The 24,258-nt window shown below is 37.0% G+C and overlaps 2 protein-coding genes across 3 annotated transcripts; both read right to left on the bottom strand.

Annotated features, from left to right (window-relative positions):
* Positions 1-133: 133 nt before the first annotated feature.
* On the bottom strand, positions 134-14,308 carry LOC121981981 (mitochondrial Rho GTPase 1-like). Of its 2 annotated transcripts, XM_042534810.1 has the most exons (14): positions 13,971-14,308; positions 13,761-13,893; positions 13,523-13,672; positions 12,075-12,251; positions 11,692-11,943; positions 11,258-11,326; positions 10,123-10,178; positions 8,214-8,295; positions 6,528-6,739; positions 6,306-6,375; positions 4,996-5,108; positions 3,712-3,862; positions 3,259-3,442; positions 134-1,151 (listed from the first exon to the last, which is right to left on the bottom strand). In XM_042534810.1, the coding sequence occupies exons 1-14, from the start codon at positions 14,189-14,191 to the stop codon at positions 1,078-1,080; spliced, it is 1,944 nt and encodes a 647-aa protein (XP_042390744.1). In that variant the 5' UTR covers positions 14,192-14,308; the 3' UTR covers positions 134-1,077. The 2 variants fall into 2 exon arrangements, with proteins under 2 accessions (XP_042390744.1, XP_042390745.1); XM_042534811.1 differs by lacking the exon at positions 134-1,151 and having other exon boundaries at positions 3,265-3,438.
* Positions 14,309-16,997: 2,689 nt separating this feature from the next.
* LOC121983285 (adenylate isopentenyltransferase 5, chloroplastic-like) lies at positions 16,998-18,188 on the bottom strand. The gene has a single exon (XM_042536227.1). The coding sequence runs from the start codon at positions 18,129-18,131 to the stop codon at positions 17,205-17,207; it is 927 nt and encodes a 308-aa protein (XP_042392161.1). The 5' UTR covers positions 18,132-18,188; the 3' UTR covers positions 16,998-17,204.
* Positions 18,189-24,258: the final 6,070 nt, after the last annotated feature.

Genomic DNA, 24,258 nt, shown 5'->3' with positions numbered 1-24,258 from the left:
ATAATTTAAAAATATATATATTAAATATCTATAACATAATCCTAATTTAATCATATTTAATAAATACAGATTAACCATCAAAAAAAAATAGTAATGAATGAGTTTTGGAAAAAAAAAATTATATATATATTCAGGTCGAATATGGGTAGAATTGTACTAGACCTACTTATATACCTTATTATCTATATCCAATTATCTGATAATTTAATTAAATCTAAAAAAAAGATTTTATATCCTTTTTCATTCGGATTGAATATCATATTCGAAGAAAATTGTCATCCTTATTTCTATCAAGATGTTTGTAGAGAGGACACGATAGTCTTGAGGAGGTAAACTGATTGTGAGGAAAATGACAAGGGAAAAGAAAAGAGTATACGTAGAGCATGTGGTTGCAGTGGTATAGATATTGTGGCAAAGGACGATGCCCTGAAGAAGGACAAGGTTCTTCTTGGTTTATATGTTTGGAAGTTTAATCAGGGTTAACGTTGATACTTGTATGATTTTGAAACAAATTTTGGTTCAAAAGTTGACCGACAACGACACCAAAGTGAACAATTGAAAGCTAGTGTACTTTGAAAGTTAGTGGAGTTGGTCAAAAGGGAAGATATGTGAAAAAGAAGGAAAAGAGAGCATCAGGTTCTTTAAGTAAAGAGCAGTTTGTTCTCTTGGAACATCTTCCTAATTAAAGGGATTTGTTAAACAGATGAAGACCGCAGTAAACAATAGAAGTATACAAACATGCTTCAGGAGTATAAACTACTCAATAATCAGAATATTGACATTTTAGCAACCCGAGCCATCCAAATGAGTCGAGCGAATTATATCTACAATGTTTTTGTTCAGTTGATCCCATCTGAAACATTATTAGAGACTCCTTGAGGCGAGAAAAAATACTACAAACTCAGGTATAAAGACTAACGAGGTGTACTGATCGATAACTATGACTCGGGGTGCCATGTATAGTTGGGAGTGCTCTGTACAACTAGTCCAAAAATGATGAATTGAGAAAGATACAAAGAGAACGAATAGCACCTTTCTCCATTGCGATAAATAATGAAGCGTTTATGATTAGTGTAATCAGCCTGAGGAGTTTTTTCTTGCTGCATAAATCCGAAAAGCAGCCAATCCTGCAACCGCAACTGCAGCTCCAACTGTATGGCAAAACAAACAGCAGGGAATACAAAGTTAAGACAGCAGAATATCGTAAACACAAACAAATGGGGCACAAAATCACAGCGGCAGAACTATTAGTTTATCAATATCTTGATTAAGAATCAAAGGTCAGAAAAATCTTGGCGAGGATCCATACATAAACATCAATTGTGTGCTATGTACACCCACTCTTAATTGATTCAAGTTTTAACAAATTTCACCTGCTCCTATCCAAGGTGTTTGAGATCCTAACTAAGCATGGTGAAGGATTCAGAGAAACAGAAAGTGTGATTGCACTAAACAAAAATAAATATAATTTAGGACAATTGTATTAAAGAAAGTATGATTATACAAAACAGAAAGTGCATGTGATTGTACTTTCGATATACTATTACAAACACTTAAATCTTTGCACCATTCTAATTGATATAAATTTTGAGGTGTTTATTTTATGTAGATAGTGTGGACCTTAATAAGATGGAAGACAAGAAGAAATTGTGTTATTCACAAGGCTGAGTGCAAAATTGCTCCAAGACACAGGATAGAGAGAGAGATCGAAGAAGAAAGGAAATACTTTTTAGTGAACTCTTTTAGGTAGGTCTGATTCCATGTAAGGTTTAGGAAAATAATATCTTCTCACATATGTTATAAATGGATAGACAAATAGGTATACATTAGGCTAATGAGTAATGGCATAATCTTAAGCCTAAAATAATAATGTGGGATTTAATTCACTGCACCAATCACCCTCCTGATACTCTAACATTGTCCATCCTCCCATCCATCGAAATACATGAAGGAAAAAAACTAATATCTCATCCATTCATTGAGTTACCAAATGCATCCAAGTAAATAACCCATAGGTATAATACCTTTTTGATTTCCCTGGATTTTTCAGTTCTCACCTCCACTTAGTTTCATGAGCAGGCAAGTTTAGTCTCCTCATGAAGATATCACTACCTAATCAAACAAGGTCAAGGAGTCACTATGGAAGAAAATGGTCTGTACAAGGTGTTGTTCCTGGCGAACTTATATGATGCATGCTGCTGGAATGATGAATCCAATCACACATCAAAAAAGAGAAAGCTAAAAGAAAGCCTGGACCATGAATATGAAAATTAAATGAATTGATGTGTGTTCAACGTGGTCAAACCATTTGATACTGATAGCTCAATTCTTTGTAAGTAATATAATATTGAGCAAATTAGTAACAAGAAGTGTGCCCTCTTGGGAAGCTCCTCGTATTGAAGCCAATTGTCAACATTGGACAAAACTGTGAAACCAAAAGAACAGATTGGCATTTAAAGCAGATAATGTCACGATGATGCTCTACAGAAAATGTGTCATTTGGCATTACAGTGAGACCAATTCAGCAAGTGTGTTGTCTGGTATAAACCAAGGGTTGTAGAAGAACCTACAATGACCAAGTTGAATGAGGACAAGAAGTGATGGATGAAGCAAGTGATTTGGACAAGGTTATTTTTGGACAAAATGTACTTCTACGGTTCTACCTAGCTTCTTCAGTGGATGCAGTATCAATGTTTGGGACCATGAATGTGGCATACCTTAAATGGAGTTTGTACCTCCAGCAATTAGGCAATGTTTTGTGGTATAGACTCAGGTAGTCATAAAAATTCTAAACTTTGCATGCTCAATGTGGTGCAGTAACAAAATGATAGACCTTAACAATTTTCAAAGCCTGAATTGGATATAGTTTTTTTCTTAGACTACAAAGGCTCAAAGGAGTCCTGAGATTCCAAATTTTAAGAGGTCATGCAATTTTTCCAGCCTATACTGCATAAAAACCCACTTTCATCTTCAGTGTGAACGAGTACTGTGTTTCTTTCAACTACTTATGGAAACTCTTTATTTAAATGGGGAATTATTGAAAACTATGTGCCAACTTGCATATAGTAGCAAATAAATCAGAAGAAGCCAACCGAAAAACCCTAGCAAGATATCTAGGAACTAACTATAAAAAACCTTAAACGTCTTTAACAGGGTATGCTATAAACGACAGTGAACATGGGCACATATAAAGAAATGAAATTGGAATAAGAATAATAAAAAATGCAGACACTGTTTTTTAAAGATTCTTGAAGTTACCTGAGACAAACACAAGAGACTGATTGATAAAACGAAGGTATTGTTTGCGGCTTTTGCCATCCTCAGTCTGAGGAATGCTTAGATGGGGCAGTTGTGCAGCATTCACTATTCTGTAGAAGACATTGTGATCTCTTAATTTCATGCTGACTGGTATAGGTGACTCAATTCCCATTTGAAAGGCTACCTTAAAAACACAAAAACAGAAAGTCAAGATCAACAACTGTAGCAGAGAAGCATAAATTAACTCACATATAAAAAGTCAAAAAGGTAACCAATTAAAAATATTGGCATCCTAGTACCAATAATTAAAGGGATATACAGTACGGTGGCAGTAAGGATATGTATGCAGAATCATCATAATGCTATATAACAAATTAAGGATTCTTAGAGAATTTAATTAATATATTAAAAGTGCAGTAAGGATGACAGTAAATAAAATAAATCAGAAAGTACCCTGGTTGAATCTTCTACAGACAAAGAATAAGGATCAAGGTCATCCTTTGCAGCAATGACAAGGCAAGGAACTTCAAAACCAGTGTTTTCTCCATGAGAAGCAACTTGTTCTAGCAGCTCTCTGGCTTTCTTCCAATTGTTTTCATCAGAACTACGAATGAAACAATCATGTTTACATAAAAAGAATGCAAGAACCAATTGCAATTTAATTGTAGGAAGAATTCGAGAATAACTACAAAGTCGACCTGTGCACTAAAACATGCAAGAACCAATTGCAATTTAATTGCAAGAAAGATTTATTTCAATCATAGAAGAACCAACCAAAGATCATTCTGATTTCTTTCTCTAAGCAAATCAAATCAACAAGCTTTTACATGATGAAAATACCTACCAAAAAACTGAAGAAGCCTTTCCAAATACTACACGATGAAAAGATAAAACCAATAATATAGCAAGAAAATGAATGTTTAGGTTCAGAAACAAGATAGAATAATAAGCAATCTGAATAAGTGGATGGAAGGACTTAAACAAACCTCTTTGACACCAATCATATAATAAATAAAATGAACAAATATGTAAAGATTGAAAGTAATTAAGGACTACACGTTCTTGAAATGTTATCATACAAGTGTAAAAAAATTAATTGATTGAGTAATCCAGTTGTATCGATGAGACATTTGAGGTATAGGAAATTCATACAAAAGAGTCAGACAAAGGAGATTATGTTCTATGAAATTTTGAAAATGAAATGCAAGTATTGATCAAATTGCACAGCTTCTATAGACTGACTTAAAAAGTAGCCAATGCAATTACAGGAGTATGTAACAACAACAGACCACATTGAACATGCAGGTATAAGTATATGATTGTATTCACTGAGCTGCATCTATTGGCCAAAAATGTTAATTGGATAGAAGAACAAGTTTCGGCCAGAAATAACAACGCCTTAACTAATTTAAGTTTATAAAATTCAACTATTATAGCAGAATATAGTTGTCTTGTGGAGTTGTGGTGTGTTTTGAGGAGAGAGAAATATATACTAAATAAATCAGTGTGATAAAAAAAAACCATATGAATAATATTGTCCTTTACTAGGGTAAAACTACTAAGAGCATTGATCTGAAGTATCAATTAGCATATGTAGGCATGCCAAGGCATCGTTGTTGGATTTAAATTATTCAATTTACTCCACAATGGTCCCAAATTGCTGTAATGCATATGGAAAATAACTGAATGCAAGACAAGAAGTTCAAATTAATTAAGACCAACGGTTGACTTCCATACCTGTCATACACAAATGCAGCTATATCACATGCTGCCAAAGACTCCTTATTGGAAAGCAGGTTTTTCACTTCCTGTTCAGGTACCTCTCGCATTACAAGTGTCCTCTTAGTGCCCTTTAGAAATATCAAGCATGGAATCAGAGGTGCCAAAAAAAAAAACCAAACTCATTCTAGAAAACAAACAAGAAATCAATGTACATTTCACCTAATTATGCTATCCATTTGAAACTCAAGCACAGGTAAGTTTGCAAAAATCATGTTCATAGATACATGGGTCAGTGATTGAATACATATGAGAGAAAGGTACCAACAAAAGTACTGATATATGGTATTGGATGACAGCAATTTGTTTGATTTCTAAACTAACCACATTATTGTGTCTAAATTTCATATATTTTCCATAATTAATTTATAATAAATTCCCTCTACCTTCAACAAAAGGCTTTTCATCTTCATTTTAACACACCTAGATGTTTTGACCTGAAGTTTCAGAAAGAACTAATATGGTACGAACTTGTGATCACAATCTAGCCAACTGTAAGTTCTTCATTAGTCCAAAATTTAGTACAAGTAATGCCTACTACTTGCCTAATCAGCATTTTTTTATCACCTAATGAACATTCAAATCAAATTTATTAAATTCAACTTACTAGAAATCAACTAAAAACCTATACAGCAATTAAACCTCATAATCAAGGTTAAATGTAATAATTTAGACATTCATTAGGCATGCTAAACAAATGGTGTGACAGCTAAAAAAGAAAACTATTGCAAGTGCTAAATTCTTTATCAAATTGTAATTTCATCCTGGTTTAATTGTTTTTGAAACTTAGGCTAGATTCACAAGTAGTCAGACTAGATTTTGGAATTAACCTTACATTTAATGACTAAAATCTTTTACATTTCCTTTTTGTAGCATATGAAATTCAATAAATATCTTTTTTCTCATTACTTGCCATAGATTTTATAATAGGCTACAAGCTTTACAATTTTTTGCCTCAGCTTTAGTTACTTTATGATATATATTCAAGTGTTCATAATTTTTACAACTCAATGTAAAATCATACCTACACACTCAAACATGGCATAAGAGACCACTTGACGTCTTGACAAAGGTAGAAGCAAAAGTGGCTAGTAGCACAGTGTAAATGAGGACCAAGGAAAGAGAAGAGAAGGAAGCAAAGAGAATCAAAGAAGGGAAAAAAATGGCATAATCATAAGGGCAACAATTGACTGAGGTAAACCAAAAACACCAGGAGAAATGGCGCTGGCAAAGCAACAATGAAAGATACTTCATTCATGTGCACTTACATTGCGAAGATCAACAACATTTGTTGCAAAGCGGAAAGATTTTGTGGGAGAATACTTCTCTGAGAACTTCCTGTACGGACAAACAAAAAATAAGCATAACATAGAACCCTAACAAGCCATGAGAAACTTTAACAAGATTTCCGAAAACTTGTACTGAACCTAGCGCATAGATTGCAAATTAAGGATCAGTTAATTAATTATAAAAATCAGCAAACAACACACCTTCCAATGAATGATTTTAGCAATGCAGTTTTCCCTGCATTTTTAGGACCAAAGACAAAACATTGAAAAACATTTCTCCGTGTTTGTTTCTTTTTTCGATCTAACCGCCTTTTTCTTGTTATATGAAATGCAGAAGCAAAGTCACCAGTATATCCGAGGTACATTAGGTTAGCTAGACTAGCCTTCGGATCTTGAAGTGTCATGAAAGCCCACTGAAACAGAGAATTTATTTGGTTCAATAGCAGCATAACCAAAAGTGACGCGTCAAGGATCTTTCATATCCTTATTTAGGTATAAAAGAAAAAAAAATTGAATAAGAAATATCATTATAATATACAAGGAACCATATAAATATCACAAGTTGAGTACAAAGGAAAGGTCACATTTATTATATGCAAACAAGAATTCAAGAATCTGTAGGCATGATTATCAAAGTTGGACATAAAATACCATGAAACCTTGTCTTTGTCCAGAAAATTACACAAAATATAGATACTGCCCATAGATTCCAGAATCTTCATTCCTCTACTAATGCATCATAAACTTGTCTTCTTGTGACAAAAACAAAACTAGTTTATGTAGGAAGTGACCAGAAAAACGACCATGATCCTGCTCAAATTTTAGAAGCATTGGAAAAAAAAATCTAACAAAAAAAATTCTCACTCATCAAATATCAAGGATTTCAACTAGATATTTCTTGACACCAATATTAAACGCACTGGGATACACCAAAGTTGCATTCTCAGATCTATTAGTGCCAACTTTTCTATACTCAATCTATATGCTTGTGTTGTCACATAGATGATCTAAAGGTGAAATAGACAAAAAGGTAAGGAGCCTGGTTGATCATTGATACAGAAATTCAAAATAATAAGTGGTACAGGGTATTGACTACCTGGACCTCAGCACCTCTTGACAACACCCTTGTACAAGTAAAATGCAACTGAGTGCTAACTTAGCATAAAATAAATGATTATAGCATAAGTTTTAAGTCAGATGAGTTCTCTGGTAGGTCAAAGAACAATCCAGTGTCCTTATTCTCATCCAGACTTTTCAGCAGCCTTAACATTTTTTGGATCCAGAAATATCCTTGGTTAATTCCCATTTATATAGTAATAGTATTGAGAATCACTAAGGTGTCGAACTGAGTGAGAATGAGTCTTAATATCTTGCAATTCAGTGCATGCATAGGCAAAAAATGGTTTTCCATCTTCTAAATTCAGCAGCTGAAAGTTTCCTTGCCAAAGGAAGCAGGCCAATCAATGTTTATACAAAAAAATTCTCAATGACCATCCACTACCCTCAACCAATGAATCTAAATATTAAATTTGAGATGCTTCATGCCACCACTACTAACAGAAGTGATCCCTCGATAGCTCCTTCAAAGCCTAAGCCATTTTTCATAATCATGAAGTAACAACCTTTCCTAGTTTCCTTTATTTCTTCTAGCATTACAAGCCCTTTCAACTTTGATAATCCTGAACAAAGTGAAGACGAATTTATTTGACTGGACTAGGTTCCTCTACTTCCCTTGCAAATGCACTTGCATTTAAGTTCAATAGAAAGATAGAAAGACTAAGTGATTACCCCACCAAACAAAGGGAAAAGAGAAACAAACAGTACATGTTACAAAATCTTAAAGCAAAATCATAAATATCATATCCTGAATGTGACAGAGATATTTACCTGAGAAATAAATCCTTCAAGCGAATATCCTTCAAAACCAATCTTTTCTGCAGTGTTCTTGTAAGGATGTTCAGACCAAGGGCTACAAAGAATGCATGGACTTAAAGAAAGAATTCAAAAGAAACTTAAACGGAAAGATGTTGGATTTCATAGACAAATGGAACTGTAATTTGTCTACTACAAGACTAAAGCAAATAATATACTATGAATCTGTGACTATGTAATAGATGCAGGAAGGGAATTTTCAAATGCACTAGGCGACTATGGCATGATATAGTTTTACAACCATGTCATAGTTACAATCAAAATGACAGTTTGTAAAAGAATGAAATGGCTAATTACACATTCTTAGTACAAAACAAACCACATTTCCAACATTTTCCATTGTTCATTAACTTGAAACCATAATTAAATTCATGGATGGATTAAATTCATAGAACCAAATTGAAATTTAATAAAGAGGAAGAGAATGAACGAAATCATTTTTATGATTGTGAATGAAGCAAAGATGCCAAGGAAAAGACCACTGACATAAAAAAGCATGTATAGGATAGCCTGACTGAGAGAATTTGAACAAAATGTGGAAGATGGTAGATACGAAAGAAGATGAAACTGAAAGATATGGATAGAAATGGAAAAAAAGGTACATATTCAGGAGGAAAAATTAAAAGAAGGTAGAGAATGTTATCTTCATCCTCTCATAATTCTATTTTCAATAATTACTCTGTCGAACATCAATTCAGAATATGGTCGAGGTCAATCTTGACAAAGGAAAATAAGAAAGATTAAGAAATGGGAAAATTTTGAAAAATGAAATTAAAAAGAAATAATGTTAAACATAATATACGAGAAAGGGTAGGATAGGCAGCTCTCTGCTGTATCTTACAGTTGATGTATTGCAAATGCGTCTAAAATTGATTCGGTATAAATTAGATCTTCAAGAAGTTTGGCCAGATTCACCACTGTGTAGCAATTCAACCAATCACGTTAACATAATATTAGCATCCAGATAAAACTCTATCAGGATCTATAAGATCATGAAAGAAAATTTAGACCCTTTTTAGCAAGGTTAAATCTCATTTACAAGCTTGCCCAGGCATCACAAACCTCTAATGTTAGGCTAGTTCATGTTAGCATGGTGTTAGGTTCAATCTGTACTCCATGAGTTAAGCTCGACATATCTAGTCAGGATGCTGGCACAGTGACAGCAGACTACAAAATCCAATAGTTGGCTAGATTTGTTGCCTTATTTTCCTTTAAACTTTTTAATTCATCAAAAAGACCGAAATTCAGGTTAGGATTAGCAATAAATCCTTTTAAAATTATTATATTTAAATTAGCTTGATACTTGACAACTATCTTGATTTGCAATAGATTTGTCTTTATTTTTTAGCTCAAAATTAGAACAAGTGATTTTACAACAGTTATGATATTCAACAAGCATTTAGTTCACTACTGATTATAGATCCTATCTTGATCATTATTACTTATCTTTGGCTATGAACTTATAAGATTTTTCAGTGACAAATAATCATAGATTTAAATATTGGGATGTTTCTCTACTGGCCAGTTACATGAGCAGAGAATCCTTTCATCTCCAATCAGTTGTAAAAGGCATGGTTTGAAATCTTGTATCGTACTGTATCAAGCGGCACGATTGAAATGTATCATTCTGTTAAGATTACCAAAAACTTGATATTGATCGGCATGGATAATCTCTTACGTGCCTCCTGTGCCAATCATTCTGATGAGTCTAGTTGTACCAACACTTGGCATGCCTTGCCACATCATAAAATACATCAAAATGAATTCAAGTAATGTTTGTTATTTCTTATAGTTTGTTTCTCGTATGTTTTAATTTAATTTATCTAATTCTTGTAATTATATTTCTATCACTGCAGAAACTTACTTTTCAGGAGTAGTTGAAAAAAGTTCATCAATGTCATAGAGATCCAGAACCCCATCCTGCAAAACAGGATAAATGATTAACCAAATAGCAGTGAACAACACAACCACCTACAACAACAATCAAGCCATAAGAATAAACATTACATTGAAGATCAAGAGTCACAAATGATTATGCCCCACTACCATTGCGCAAATAACTGTTTAAGAATCTTAGTTAATAAGATCTTTTATGAAAATATAAAAAGTTTAAAATCAAACAAATATTGAGACTCTAATTAAGAAATTCAATTTAAGGACAAAAGGAAAAACATTTGAAACAGATTGATCTCATCTCTTTTTTTCTAAGTTGGCACCAAGTATCCAACTTAGACTAATCCTAGGATGACTCACCAGCTTCATGGAAGGTCCCCACCGGCCACCAAGCTAAATAGGGAAGCATTCGCAGCGGACGACCTATCAGTCCAGCTTTCTTAGGCTAACCGCCCATTAAGAGAAATTTATCTTTTAATTTGCTGAAGCTGAGACTCGATCCTTAGATGCCTATAAACTAAGAGGACGCCGACTACACCATTGCCCCAGGGTCAGATTGATCTCATCTTATTGCTGGGATATGTGGGCATGCAATTTACAAATAACTTGGGTAGTGTGTACGAGATAGTTCACACGAATTACAGCTGCAGCATAGTAATGCATAAAATTAGCATTACATGACTGCACTTCGTCAAAATCACTGACCAAATAAACATACATCAATATAAGTTACATGAGATGTAATAGAACCATACTTGAACAAGGAAGAATTGAACAAACCATCTAGTCAATTTCTTCATTTTGCATAAAAATATATTTAAAAAATTTAAAAACTCCAGCAGACTAAACACTGGGGAAATAGTGGCTTTCAGAACATAATGAAAAGACAAGGCTTGTTTATCAAGGAAAATTCCCCCACTTATCCTCTTATGAATTCAGGAAAACAGGGTTATTAATCAATACCTTCTTAAAATGACAATAGGAGGAGCAAAAACAAAGATATAGACATGGTAAGCTTAATTTCTTTATATTTGTAGAATCGGAGATCACAATTTTAAATAAAAACAGAATTTGATATCTTATAAAAAGAGGCATTAGTTACATACACTGTTGGTGTCAAACATATGGAAGATTTCCTTCAAGAAATCCAGAGCTTCAACACTGAGCTCTACAGTCTACAAAAAAAAACAAGGATTAACTTATATTGAATCAACTGACAAAGAAATGCAAACTCTACCAGGAACATCGACATTCACAATGAAATGCCTATTATACTAGATATTATGGAGAGAACCAAAGTTTTAAATAATCATCCCATATTGGAAGGAACGAGTCTGATGGCATATCGGCACAACTAATTTCATATAACCCATGGGTTGACTGCATCCACCCACCTACAACTGAAACTTTGAGTATAGTTTAATATGGCAATTTTTTATTTCTTTTAGTTAATAGATAATTTATTTCAACCAAAGATGGTAAGAACTTACTTTCTAAGAGGAACAAAAAAAATTAACATGGTAATAACAAGCAAGAGTACCTGATCTGGAGTAAGGTTTAGCGTTGTTGAAAGGAGTTCATCTCTGAGCTTAAGATAATTATCATAACCAAACTTCCTCAAGACTGCCCAAATTGTTTCAAGGCTGCCCCTCTCTATGAAAAGGACATGTAGACAAATAAATCCAATTAATGTTAGCCCACAGTCATCAACTCCTTCGGGTATCTTATCTTGAATAACCCTCTTAACACTCATAATTTCAGATGACTGGAGAGCAGCATTAAAACATGTAACCTGGAAGATGTACCACAAGGTCAATATAATTCCAATAAATATATTAAAAAAAAAACATCCGGTTGTAAAATGTAATTAATGAACTTAATTTATCCTAAGAAAAAGCAATTACAGGTGAAACATTGAATAACCTGGAAGTTATTCAGTTCAGCATCATTTAGTACACCATCTCTATCATGATCAAAGAAGATGAATATCCTTTTCAAAGCCCTTGCACACCGAGGCTTCAATGTATCTGTCTCCTGATCAAATAGAGGAGCAGTTGGATGAAAAACTGCCTTCTGAGCATAATCAAGGACTTCTGGGATCTGAAAAAAACAGAGAATAGTCAGACAAGAAATATGCTTCTGATACAATATCCAATAAGATTAGTTTGTTTAAGCGTTTAAAGTACATAAAAATGGTGTAAATCACTCATGGCAAAGCACAGTAAAGTTCCAAACCATCTATACAACTGAACGTATAAACATTTATGTGTAAAAGATGTCCACCCATGAAACCTTCATGTGCATTTATGTGAAGGATTTTTTTTTTTTTGTGCAGCTTCCTTCTACATATGCTTGTGCATTTTGCATGAGCATGAATACTTGGTTTTTCATCTGCAGATTCTAAGATTAAAATAATTAAATAATGTGTTTAACATTTTTCATGTGACTCATCACTCAGTTTAATGTCATGTATAAGACCAAAATAAGGCAAAAAAAAAATTGTTTCTCCATATATTTCTGCCAAAATCAAGTAGAAAAAATGGAAATGGAATTTTATGCATTTCATAAGGACAAATAAGTGAGAGTATTTCTCTACCTTCAATTCCATCCCTGAAAACAGGATATAAGAAATAGATTAAAAATAAGCTAATATAATTCATTTATTTTTCTTTATCTCCACACAAACTACTTCATTTTCCTTCTATTCCTTTTCTTTCTTCCAAGTAAACAACATAACCAAATGATATTTGTTGATATCGAATATGCATGTATTGTCTAGTTTCATTTTTTACTGTATACATGTATCTTTGTGTTCTTATATAAATTACACAATAAGCATGAAATCTTGAGTACCAAGAAGATATGTAGTGGCAGCTGAAGACATTCTAAAATGGTACCATACTATTTGGCAAATTATGTGACCAATTGCATAAATATCCCTTCGAGTTTTGTAAAGCTGATAATAGCGGTAAATTTATTAGGTTGAGTAGCAAGGAATTATCAACCAGTAAGACACCAAGAGAATAACCTAGCATCTTCTAGGTGGTTGCACAAGGAACAATGATTTGCACAAAAGAGCAGGTAGAAATGGCAAGAATCATTGTCTCAACATTGTGGACTTGTGCTGCAATGAACCAAACAATACAGTTCCTTTCAATTGCATATCTAAACCATCGACTGAAGACTGATTTAAGTAAGCCTATAATTTATTTGACAATTAGTTAACGACAGATTTAACATATCCCAGTGCCCCATAGCTTGAACCGATTATGCAAAGATGTGGCCAAACAAAAGAAGATGAGCTTTTCAATAACCAAAGAGAAATTATGGCGAAGAATAACACTATTAACAACATACAATCAATATTGCACCTGAATCTGTCTGAGGGCAGAACACTCTATGCATGTCTGAATCTCCCGAAACTGGTGCATGATGGGCTCCATCACCTGGTCCAGAGGAACATGCAGTCGATCATCCCGAAGGTCCAGCTTGCAACCGACCACAAGCATTGGCACCTTCACCTGCACAGCCCACGCGGAGAATGAAAACAAATTAAAAACTACTAACTGTCAGAATAATCCGCGATGGAGAGAAACTTCATGAAAGGACCTCCAATCGGCGGAGTTCAGGGATCCAATAGGTACACAGGCGGTCAAGGGTGGGACGGCAATTGCAGGCATACGTCAAGATTATAATATCAGCGGCCTTGCATTCTGCGATCAGCTTTTCCTCGTACTCGGGCCTGAAACGGATAGGCATCGAAAGTAAGGAGAAATACCTGGAGGAAGAAAAAAAAATCACAAATTTGTGCTTACAGACCTGGATGAAGTATCGACGACAGTGATGGGAACGCTATAGCGATAGGAGTTGGAAGGGAGATGGACGGGAGGTAGTAAATGGGGTACTTCTGCCACGAAAGACTCGGTGGCGATGGCTTCAATGAGAGTGGACTTTCCGGTGCCGGCATCCCCAATCACAACGACCTGGATGCTCGCCTGGCCGGTGCCACCACTGGCTGCCGCAGCTGCGTCGCACGTCATTGAGATGGTTGATCTCACCGACGCCTGTTGGACTCCAACGAGGTTTTTTTGACTGTAGAGGCGGCGGGCAGAGGCGGCGCCCACATTAATCGGGAAGGGTTGGAAACGACGCGCAAGGAAGTTTCAGAGGATTTTAATTTGAAATAAAATCAAATTAATTGAAAATAATAAACATTACATGTGTTTTTTTATCTAGAATTATACATTATATTAAAAATTAATCCTAAATTTGTATTTTAGTTATCTTTCCAACTTTTTAATTTTTTTTCTAGTAAATAATACAAAATATAAAAAGTCTCAATTAAATGGTTGGTTGTTTTGTTGTATTTTATTATTCATAAAAATTTTAAAAGATAAACCATGTATAAGTAATATCAATCTTTTTAATACATTTTATTAAGAGAATAAAAAATCCTAATAAGATAATAATAATATATTAAATTTATACTTTAGAATTAAAAAGTGATATCGCTTATTTGGGTCGGACGTTGAGATTGATGATGGTTATTTACATCTTGGAATTGAAAAAATTTAGAATCTAGAAAAACTTTGAATCAAACATAATTATTATGGATAATCATTCATGGAAAACTAAAATTATCCACAATGATCCTAAATTAAATACATCCACAAATTTCAGCCGAAATCATCCAGCGTGAAATTCAATTCCCATTGTATGTGAATCTTTTTTAGCTCTTAGGGTGCGCATTTGATTGAGGGTTATTTTTGATAATTTTGATTATCCATCTAAAGTTATCAACAAAAATTCTATTTGATTTAGGTAATCGATGATTTAGATAAATGATTCCAACACGCCAGTAAAAGGAGCATGCAACCAGGAATCAGAAAACCACGAAAACTGAAGTTTTTCTTGATTCCTGGGTTAATGATTTTTTTTACCCAAAATACCCTTAGATAAGAAAAAAATGTGACAAAAAAGAAAAACGTAAAAAAAAATGGAAAAATATAAAAAAAAATTAGAAATTTTATAAAAAAAGAAAAATTAAAAAAAAACATAAAAAATAAAAAATTGCAAACAAACTTTAAAAAAAAAAAAACATAAAAATGAGAAAAATATAAAAATTGTAAAAAAAAATAAAAAATGTTAAAAAACATTAAAAAAATAGAAAAATGTAAAAATAAAAAATAAAAAATAAAAACTTAAAAAAAATAAAAAATAAAAATAAAAATAAAAATAAACAAAAAAAACAAACAAAATAAAAAAAGTAAAAAAATATAGAAAAACATGAAAATATAGTAAAATATAGTAGAGTTTAAATAATAATAATAATAATAATATTATTATTATTATTATTATTATTATTATTATTATTATTATGTATAGTTAGTTTTGTAACTGAGGATAATATAGTAAAATATTAAACTAGGTTATTCATTAAAACCTTCAAACAAATAAATTTTTGTTGCATTAACTAGATTGAACCAAACAACATTTGGTTATGTTTTATTCTCCATAACATTGGTTATGTGATTACCTGGTAATTACATAACTAAGATTATACATGATAACTTAAACCAAATATATCCTTATAATATAGCCTAAGGCAAGTGACGAAATATATTTTTTCTTTATAACTCGGATTTTGATTTTTATGAACTAGTTAATCCTAGAGGACTGAGGCTATCGGTCTTGTCTCTATAAAAAATGTTCATTATGATCATGTTTAACGATGGAAAAGATAATACATTAAAAAGGTGATTTTGATACTGATTAGTGAAAATTCTTAGCCAAAAAATAAATAATTCCAAACAGGTCTATATGTCAAAAGGAGCATCAGTAACCAGACCAAGGAGAAGGTCTCGGCGTAGATATTCTGACGTTCAAGTCAGTAATCGAATCGAATGTAATGAATAGTAGAATGAATAATAGGACGAACAATGACTATGAGTACATGAAATTGTATATTATTGTATATCTATATTTGTAGATGGAGATCTCCTTTTATAGTGTTACTGTTTGTTTATGTACTAATCTAGAAATATTTTTTTTTAAAATATAGATCATAAACATGCTCTGCACACTTTTTTCAAAATGGATCTATAATCTTTGTGTTTGGCAGGATGAAATTTCTAATGTACAATTTGCATATGAAATATTCTCTGTTATCCATGGCACAAAATGTCAAAATGGAATGTAAGGTCGTTGGGTTGAGGGGCACTTAATATTATTAACTGGCAAATCGATCGAGTCCCTCCCGTAATCTGATCGGCTATTGCTTGTAAGAGCAATCAGGTTAAATTTGAGGTATGTTGTCAGAGACTCAATTTTTCTGTTTAGCTAAAGAGTTCAGTCAGACTTGATGTCCAATTTGTCCGGTCGAATCATAGGTCCAATCAACTGAATTACTCGAACAAACTAATTAACCGTGCTATTTCTAAATAACGAAGAGGACTTAACTCTAGAGGGTATTGTCTCGGCTCAGAGTTTGAACTCAGCATCTAACCATCCCAATAACCTGATAACCTCTCGATCGACCATGCTAACTTCGAGAACTGACTTCTTTTTAACTTTGGCATTATATAGCCGACCTTCTAAATTTTGACCTAGTTTAAAAGCCCATCTTAACTGTCGTATCATATTCGAATGATAAATTCTGAAAGTGCCCTGTAAAATAGTTCGAAAAGAATATTTTGGTAGCGAAGATAAACTATTTTTTTCCGCCAACGGTACTTTTCGCTCATTGCCACAGTTTGTTTAACCAGTTCAACGTGGACATATCCCAATAAAAAATCAAACTGGGGTCCTCTTAGAACCCAACGCCGTATCAAACACTTTATTTCACAGTAATTTGAGTGCAGAATTCATTCCAATCAAATCCCAAATATTAATTATTCCTTATTTCTCAGCCTTGGAATATTGCCGAACCCACGATTCTCGGCGTAGCCGCCGCGCCCATGTACTCAACTGATCAGCTCCACTCACTCTTCCGCTCCTCTCCTATGTTATTATTCGATGCGTACCAGCGCGCTTCGTACCCGATTATTCCGCCCCTCACATTGTGGCACCCACGACGGCGACTGGAACCGTTAGTGACTCCTTGACCATCGCTGACTTAGACAAGACCACGCCGAATGGCGTCTGCTCGGCATCCGGCGATTCCCGGCGCCGCTGCAAGAATTCGGCCACGAAGTCGACGCTCGGCCCGACGACGAGCTCCTCCCAGGCCGCGTCCGCCTCCGCGCCGCTCTTCGCGAACACGTCGGTGGCGTCGACCTTCCGCACGTGCCAACCGAAGGAGCCGCACACGCGGTTTATCTTCTGCAGTTGGCAGCAGGTGAGCTTGGACGTGTTGGCTTTGATCTCGTCGACGGCCGCCTTCATCAGCTCGGCCTTGGCGGCCTCCCCGGCGTCCTCCGCCTCGGCGCGGAGGAACCGGTCCATCTCCGGCAGGCCGATGGCTCGCCTGACGCCGCGCGAGTAGTCCGCGACGGCGTCCGGGTCGAACAGCGCGCGCGCCTCGTCGACCAGCCCGCGCGCCACCATACCGTCCACCCGCTCCGCCACGAACCGGTGGAGCACCTGCAGGTGGACGTCCACCCACAGGAAGCAGCACTCGAACCGGCGGCGGAACTCGCGGCCGGCGCCCTCGACCAGCTCCTCGATGAAGGAGTTGGATCCGCCGGCGACGATGGGGAGGCGGTCGCGGCGGGCGACGGACTCCACGGCGCGAGTAGCCTCGGCGCGGAAGTCCGCGGCGGTGAAGTCGGCGTCGGGAGGGAGGCAGCCGAGGAGGTGGTGGGGCACTCCCTGACGCTCCTCGTCGGTGACCTTGTTGGTGATGACGTGGAGGCCGTCGTAGATTTGCATCTTGTCGGAGTTGACGACTTCGCCTCCGAAGTGGAGGGCGAGGTCGATGGCGAGGCGAGACTTTCCGGTGCCCGTCGCGCCCATCACGAACACCACCTTCGCCTTCGCCATTGCGGAAGCCGCCGCCGCCTAGAGCTTCTTCTCCACAGAAAGCTCTGAAGTCAAAGCTTCTATTTATAGGTAGAAAAAGGCGGGTCCTAAATTTAGCATTTATAAGACCCGAAAGATCGAGGCCGTTTAAAACTTTAAATTGAGAGAGAATATAATTCACAGACCGCAGCCTTGCACTAAGAACACAGATAGATATATATGTATTTGAATTTGGCCCTTTATTCCTTTTTTTCACATAATGGACTTTGAAATTATGCTTTTTTGTGGAATATGTATAGCATAGATTTGTCAACTCAGATCATTCTTTTTCCCGTTGTCTTCCACTTCGAATTAGAGATGCCACTGATCCACCGACTCTCCTTCCCTACTGTGGTATTTTTATTTTTTACTAACGACTTTAAAACAAGAATAAGAATGCAAGACTGAGCCAACCACAATTCAATGCTCCATTACTAACGAATTTGGACTATTAGTACTTGAACTTGACCAAAAAAAAATCAAAAGAATTTTTTTAAAGAAATTATCAAAAGATATTTTTTATTTATTATTATTTCTGCATGTGATCGCCGGCGAATGAGTCATGAGTTAGTTGTATTTGGTGTTGGTTGAGTCGCCGAACTTCAAGAAAAGCCGAAGTATTTGTGAAATTTGAGAAGGAAAAAAAAGAATTAAAACAGACTCATTTTATATCACAGTTATATACTCATATCATAGTTATATGAGTATATTAATTGATGATGAAATATTTGTTATACTCTAGTAAAGAAAAGTGTCACGTCATATTTAAAGTCATGTCGCTCATATTTTGTATCGTAAAAGATGATGTCTCACGAGTTATTACATGTTAAGTACATCATGCTACCTCACAAGCTTTGACAGCTCACGTGAGACATTATATGTTATCGGCCGGTTAGGTTGAAGGACTTGAGCATATTAGGTCACAGAGCATCAGGCTAACAAAATCGAATCGGATAGGCTTGAACATCAAGTCGAATGGGATCATGAGAATCCTAATTATGCACAAAGACAAGTACATAATGTCATATCGACGGGACCGAATGAAGATGTGCAGAGTGTCGGATCGAGTTGATAGAGACAAGTCAAATGGAATTGACCTATTAGAAAAGTAGAGCTGAGCCGAAGGAGTAGGGTGAGTTGAGCCAGAGGAGTCCAGCGAGCTGAGTCCCTACTGTCAAGGTAAACTGAGTCGAAGGAGTCAGATGATTTGAGTCCCTAGTGTTGGGGTAAACTAAATCGGAGGAGTCGAGCGAACCAAGTCCCTAGTGTCGGGGTAAACTAAACAAGAAGATTCGGATACCAAGGGTCCACTTTGACTTCCACCTCTGCTTAACTTTTGACTAGGTACAGAGGGCGGACCTCGCCATGACTTGGGCCTCCTTTGACTGGGAGTCAGTGGCGTTTATGTAAGTGATACGCGTGATGGTGTATTTGAATCATGATTAGCCCATTGTGTCACTCATCAATGTTAACCCATCCAAGGTTAACATATGATGATGACGTGCCGAGGATATCAACTAAAGGGGGACTGCTAAGATTCTGTGGATTCGAGGGCTTGGTCGGACGGCTCCGCGCAATAGTCTACCTTTTTAGCTTCCATATCGAACGTTTGAGAATGACAAGCTCAGACTTTATTAGAGTAAGTGAAGATTCTGTGGATTCTGTGACTAACGAATTTGGACCATTAGTACTTGAACTTGCAAAAAATCAAAAGATTTTTTTTTTGAGAAATTGTCAAAAGATATTGATCCGGTGATAAAGAGAGGTCCGGGCAGCAGGGTGGTCAATGACATGGTGGAGGCCAAAGTTAAGCCGGCCAACATCCTGATAATATCGTCCGATCGGGTAACCCCCTTTCCTGATCGGGAGGGAGAATCGCTGAGCCTACATGAAGCAAATGTTAGCATAGCTCAGTCATGTACCGAGCTTTCGGCGCTCAAACAGACAAGGTATGCACCGAACGGTCAGTCCGCTCGGACTCACATCGGCAAAACAGTGACGACCGAGCAGACTACATTCAGACATAGCTCCACTAATCGGCATAACAACGGAGCCCGAACAAGATGTTGGCCAAGCGGCCATTCCACTAGGCCCGAGGACAAGATCGCCGGGGCGGCCAAGGACTGGTCGAGCGACTCTTTCTCTCGACCTGTAACAGACAAAAAGAGGATCAGAGGATATCCTTCTGGGAACCTGTGCCGCCGACAATCGGCATGCTTAGCGGCACGGTCAAGTAGACGATCGTACGACGGAAGCTTCCGCTGTCTTGTCAGAGATATGCTCGGGTCGTTAAGGTATGGTGTCAGGGATACTTTTCTAACACGTCTTTTCAGGATATGCTTTGAGAAGCGTGCATGCCTTAAGAAGCATGCACGCGCTCCCCGGGAGTCCTATATAAAGGCCCCCAAGCTTCGATAGAGGTATGCATAATCTCTATTGTAGCTACAGTTACCCTGCCATTTTGATTCCTCATTTCTTCTACATTGCCGGTGGTTGACTTGAGCGTCAGAGGGTCATCACCGAGGAAGCCCTCCCCGGCTCGGCACTGATGTTGCTATGGTTGCAGGTTTCACTGACGAAAGTCCGTCGATGGTCAACAGGAATGCCACGTCCCCAGCATCCATCACCTTGACTCTTGGACAGGATCATATATTTTTTATTTATTATTGTTTCTACGTGAGATCGCCGACAAATGAGGCATGAGTTAGTTGTATTTGGTGTTAATTGAGTCGTCGAACTTCAAGAAAGAGCAAGCAGGTACCGAAGCACTTGCGAAACCTGAGAAGGAAAAAGAGAGTTAGAACGAACTCATTTTATATCGCAGTTATATGAGTATATTAATTGACGATGAAATATTTGTTATACTCTAGTAAAGAAAAGTGGCACATCGTATTTAAGGTCATGTCGCTCATATTTTCTATTGTAAAAGATAATGTCTTGCGAGTTATTACGTGTTGTGCACATCATGCTACCTCATAAGATCTGACAGCCCACCTGAGACATTATATGTTATCGGCCGGTGAGGTCAGAGGACTTGAGCATATTAGGTCACAGAGCATCAAGCTAACAAAATCGAACCGGATAGGCCTGAGCGTCAAATCAAACGGGATCATGAGAATCCTAATTATGCACAAAGACAAGCACATAATGTCACATCGGCGAGACCGAATGAAGATGTGTAGAGTATCAGATCGAGTTGATAGAGACAAGTCAAATGGAACTGACCTATTAGAAAAGTAGAGTTGAGCTGAAGGAGTAGGGTGAGTCGAGCTAGAGGAGTCCAGCGAGCCAAGTCCCTACTATCGGGGTAAACTGAGTCGAAGGAGTCAGATGATTTGAGTCCCTAGTATTGGGGTAAACTAAATCGGGGGAGTCGAGCGAACCAAGTCCCTAGTGTCGGGGTAAACTAAACAAGAAGATTCGGGTACCAAGGGTCCACTTTGACTTCCACCTCTGCTTAACTTTTAACTAGGTAGAGAGGGCGGACCTCGTCATGACTTGGGCCTCCTTTGACTGGGAGTCAGGTGGCGTTTATGCAAGTGATATGTGTGATGGTGTATTTGAATCATGATTAGCCCATTGTGTCATTCATCAATGTTAACCCATCCAAGGTTAACATGTGGTGACGTCGTGTCGAGGATATCAACTAAAGGGGGGGCTGCTAAGATTCTGTGGATTCGAGGTCTTGATCCGACGACTCCGCGTAATAGTCTACCTTTTTAGCTTCCATATCGAACGTTTGAGAATGACAAGCTCAGGCTTTATTAGAGTAAGTGAATATTCTGTGGGGCTTGATCCGACGGCTCCGCGCAATAGTCTGCCTTTTTAGCTTCTGGATCGGACGTTTGAGAACGATGGGCTCAGGCTTTATTAGAGTAAGTGAAGGGAGAATGTTGTCATATTCTTTGTCATTGTCTACAAGCTCCAGCAGTAGTGACTCTTTGCGACTCCATGGATTCCCTTATTGTTGTAAGTTTTCTTGCCACCTCGATGTTCTGAACTTCGCTGCTCCTTTCTTTCATCTTTTATTTGATACAAAGTCTATCAATGGAACCTAAGAGTGTTTCCACTCTTTGGTACACATCCATAGAGTCAAATTTTAACGGGGATGACTCCGACCAATTGTGGCATGCAGTTTGAAATTTTGGCCGACCACCAATTAGTAATCTTGAGTGCCATCGACCAACCACATCTCCCTTCTCTCAGTTTTGTCACCTTTTTTAGGAGTCAACTGTTAGGCGGCATCCGATTCCCCGTCCTAAGTCAAATTTTAATGGGGATGACTAAGACCAATTACGATATGCAGTTTGAAATTTTGGCTGACCACCCAATATCTCTAGTCAATGAGAAAATAGATGTTTGACGAACCAAGGAGTATAACCCGTATTAGTCTTACAGAATTTATGATGCCCGAATGCATCAATTCAACAACTAGGGAAATTCCAATATGTTTATAATTACACATGTAGAGATAATCACTAGTCGTGATCCAATCATAATTTCTCTTATGCTATGAATTGTATTGCGGGCATTCAGTAAATTAGTTGAAGACAATCAAACATATAATATGCACTCAAATAGTGAATCTATATTTAGTAAAAATTGTAAGACGATTGTCTTAGGATATCCCTCAAAATCTAACAAAGGTTTCCTTTGACTTCTGCTTAAGAGTAAACAAGTTAAGTGAAGTTTTGTAGTACCTTCTATTACTTACGAAATGATGTAAGCAAACAGTTTTGAAATATTCGAAAGACAGAATGGAAGCAGGGAGTTGGTTAAAGCATCTTTAAGTCGAGCCAGAGAGTATTGTCAAGAAGACTCAACACTTGTTATTATTAGTGTACTCATACAATAAGGTTGTGTTCTCGAACTTGCATAGGTGATCTTCGGGGTTTGATGCTCCCGTGTACTCTTCAAACTGTAGTGGTAAAAAATGATGTGGTAACTCATATTTGAGGATGCTTTTGCAGAAAGGAGTGTCTCGGGGATCTTTCACTCTATCAATGGTAGACTCTTTTCCTTGTTAAGGGTCTCGCGGTAGTGTCTCTCTTGCTAAAGATTCTAAGGACTGCTTGCACCTAATTGATGTTCTAGCGGCAGTCGAGAATGCATACAGTTTGAGGCGTTTCAGTCAGTCACAGTGCTTCCGGTGAGGCACCTCAATGGATTTGGAGTGTACATGGGAAGGTGAAGGATTTGCCACTACCTACGCAAGTTGTGCTTGCAAAATTGCCTGCACAATAGTTGCAATAAGCTTGTTGAAATCCTCCGTCGCCATGGTGATGGTCATTGATCTTCTGGTGTCATCCATCTTGATGTCTTGGTTCGGTATCTTAGTATTCCTACAGATAATTGATGGATCGAAAAGAATTCAGATATCTTCACAATGACATGATATTGTCCACTTTGGGCCTAAACCCTCATGGTTTTGCTCTTGGGCTCTACCCAAAAGGCCTCATGCTAATGGAGATATCTTTTTCTTATAAACCTATGATCTTTTCCATGTGTTTTCAATATGGGACTATGTTTGCAACCTTACAACCCCAACAATCCCCCCCTCAAACAAAGGACCATGGGCTTCCCACGTCCGATCCTCGACCCACCAGGTCTTCCTGCCCCTCGGTCTACTCGACCTACTAGGACTTCCTGCCTCTCGGTCCACCCGACCTACTAGGACTTCCTGCCTGGTGTCTGGTTTTCTTGATCCGAACATAGGAGCCCCCACTTTCTTTGTTCGAGGTCAATATTGTACTCACATGGTTCAATCAGACCATAGCTCTTGTGCACAGTCGGCGGTTAAACCTTCTGGCAGTCCGGGCTCTGATACCAATTGATGGATCGAAAAGAATTTAGATATCTCCACAATGACATGATATTGTCCACTTTGGGCCTAAACCCTCATGGTTTTGCTCTTGGGCTCTACCCAAAAGGCCTCATGCCAATGGAGATATCTTTTTCTTATAAACCTATGATCTTTTCCATATGTTTTCAATATGGGACTATGTTTGTAACCTTGCAACCCCAACAATAATGTTAATTTGTTCTTGCCTGAGATCATCGACGAATGAGCCATCGATGAGCTATGTTCGACATTGATTGAGTCACTAAG

Source organism: Zingiber officinale, chromosome 5A (assembly GCF_018446385.1).
Source record: "Zingiber officinale cultivar Zhangliang chromosome 5A, Zo_v1.1, whole genome shotgun sequence".
NCBI classification, from domain to species: domain Eukaryota; kingdom Viridiplantae; phylum Streptophyta; class Magnoliopsida; order Zingiberales; family Zingiberaceae; genus Zingiber; species Zingiber officinale.
The sequence above is the reverse complement of the archived record's forward strand: the minus strand, read 5'-3'. Positions and strand labels throughout refer to the sequence as shown.

Coding starts and splice junctions, on each gene's coding strand:
- LOC121981981 (XM_042534810.1), bottom strand. CDS start 14,191: ATGACGTGCGACGCAGCTGCGGCAGCCAGTGGTGGCACCGGCCAGGCG. Junction 11,327..11,691: donor TAAACCTTACTCCAGATCAG/GTACTCTTGCTT, acceptor TTTTTTTTGTAG/ACTGTAGAGCTCAGTGTTGA. Junction 5,109..6,305: donor ATGTTGTTGATCTTCGCAAT/GTAAGTGCACAT, acceptor ATATTTCTAAAG/GGCACTAAGAGGACACTTGT.
- LOC121983285 (XM_042536227.1), bottom strand. CDS start 18,131: ATGGCGAAGGCGAAGGTGGTGTTCGTGATGGGCGCGACGGGCACCGGA.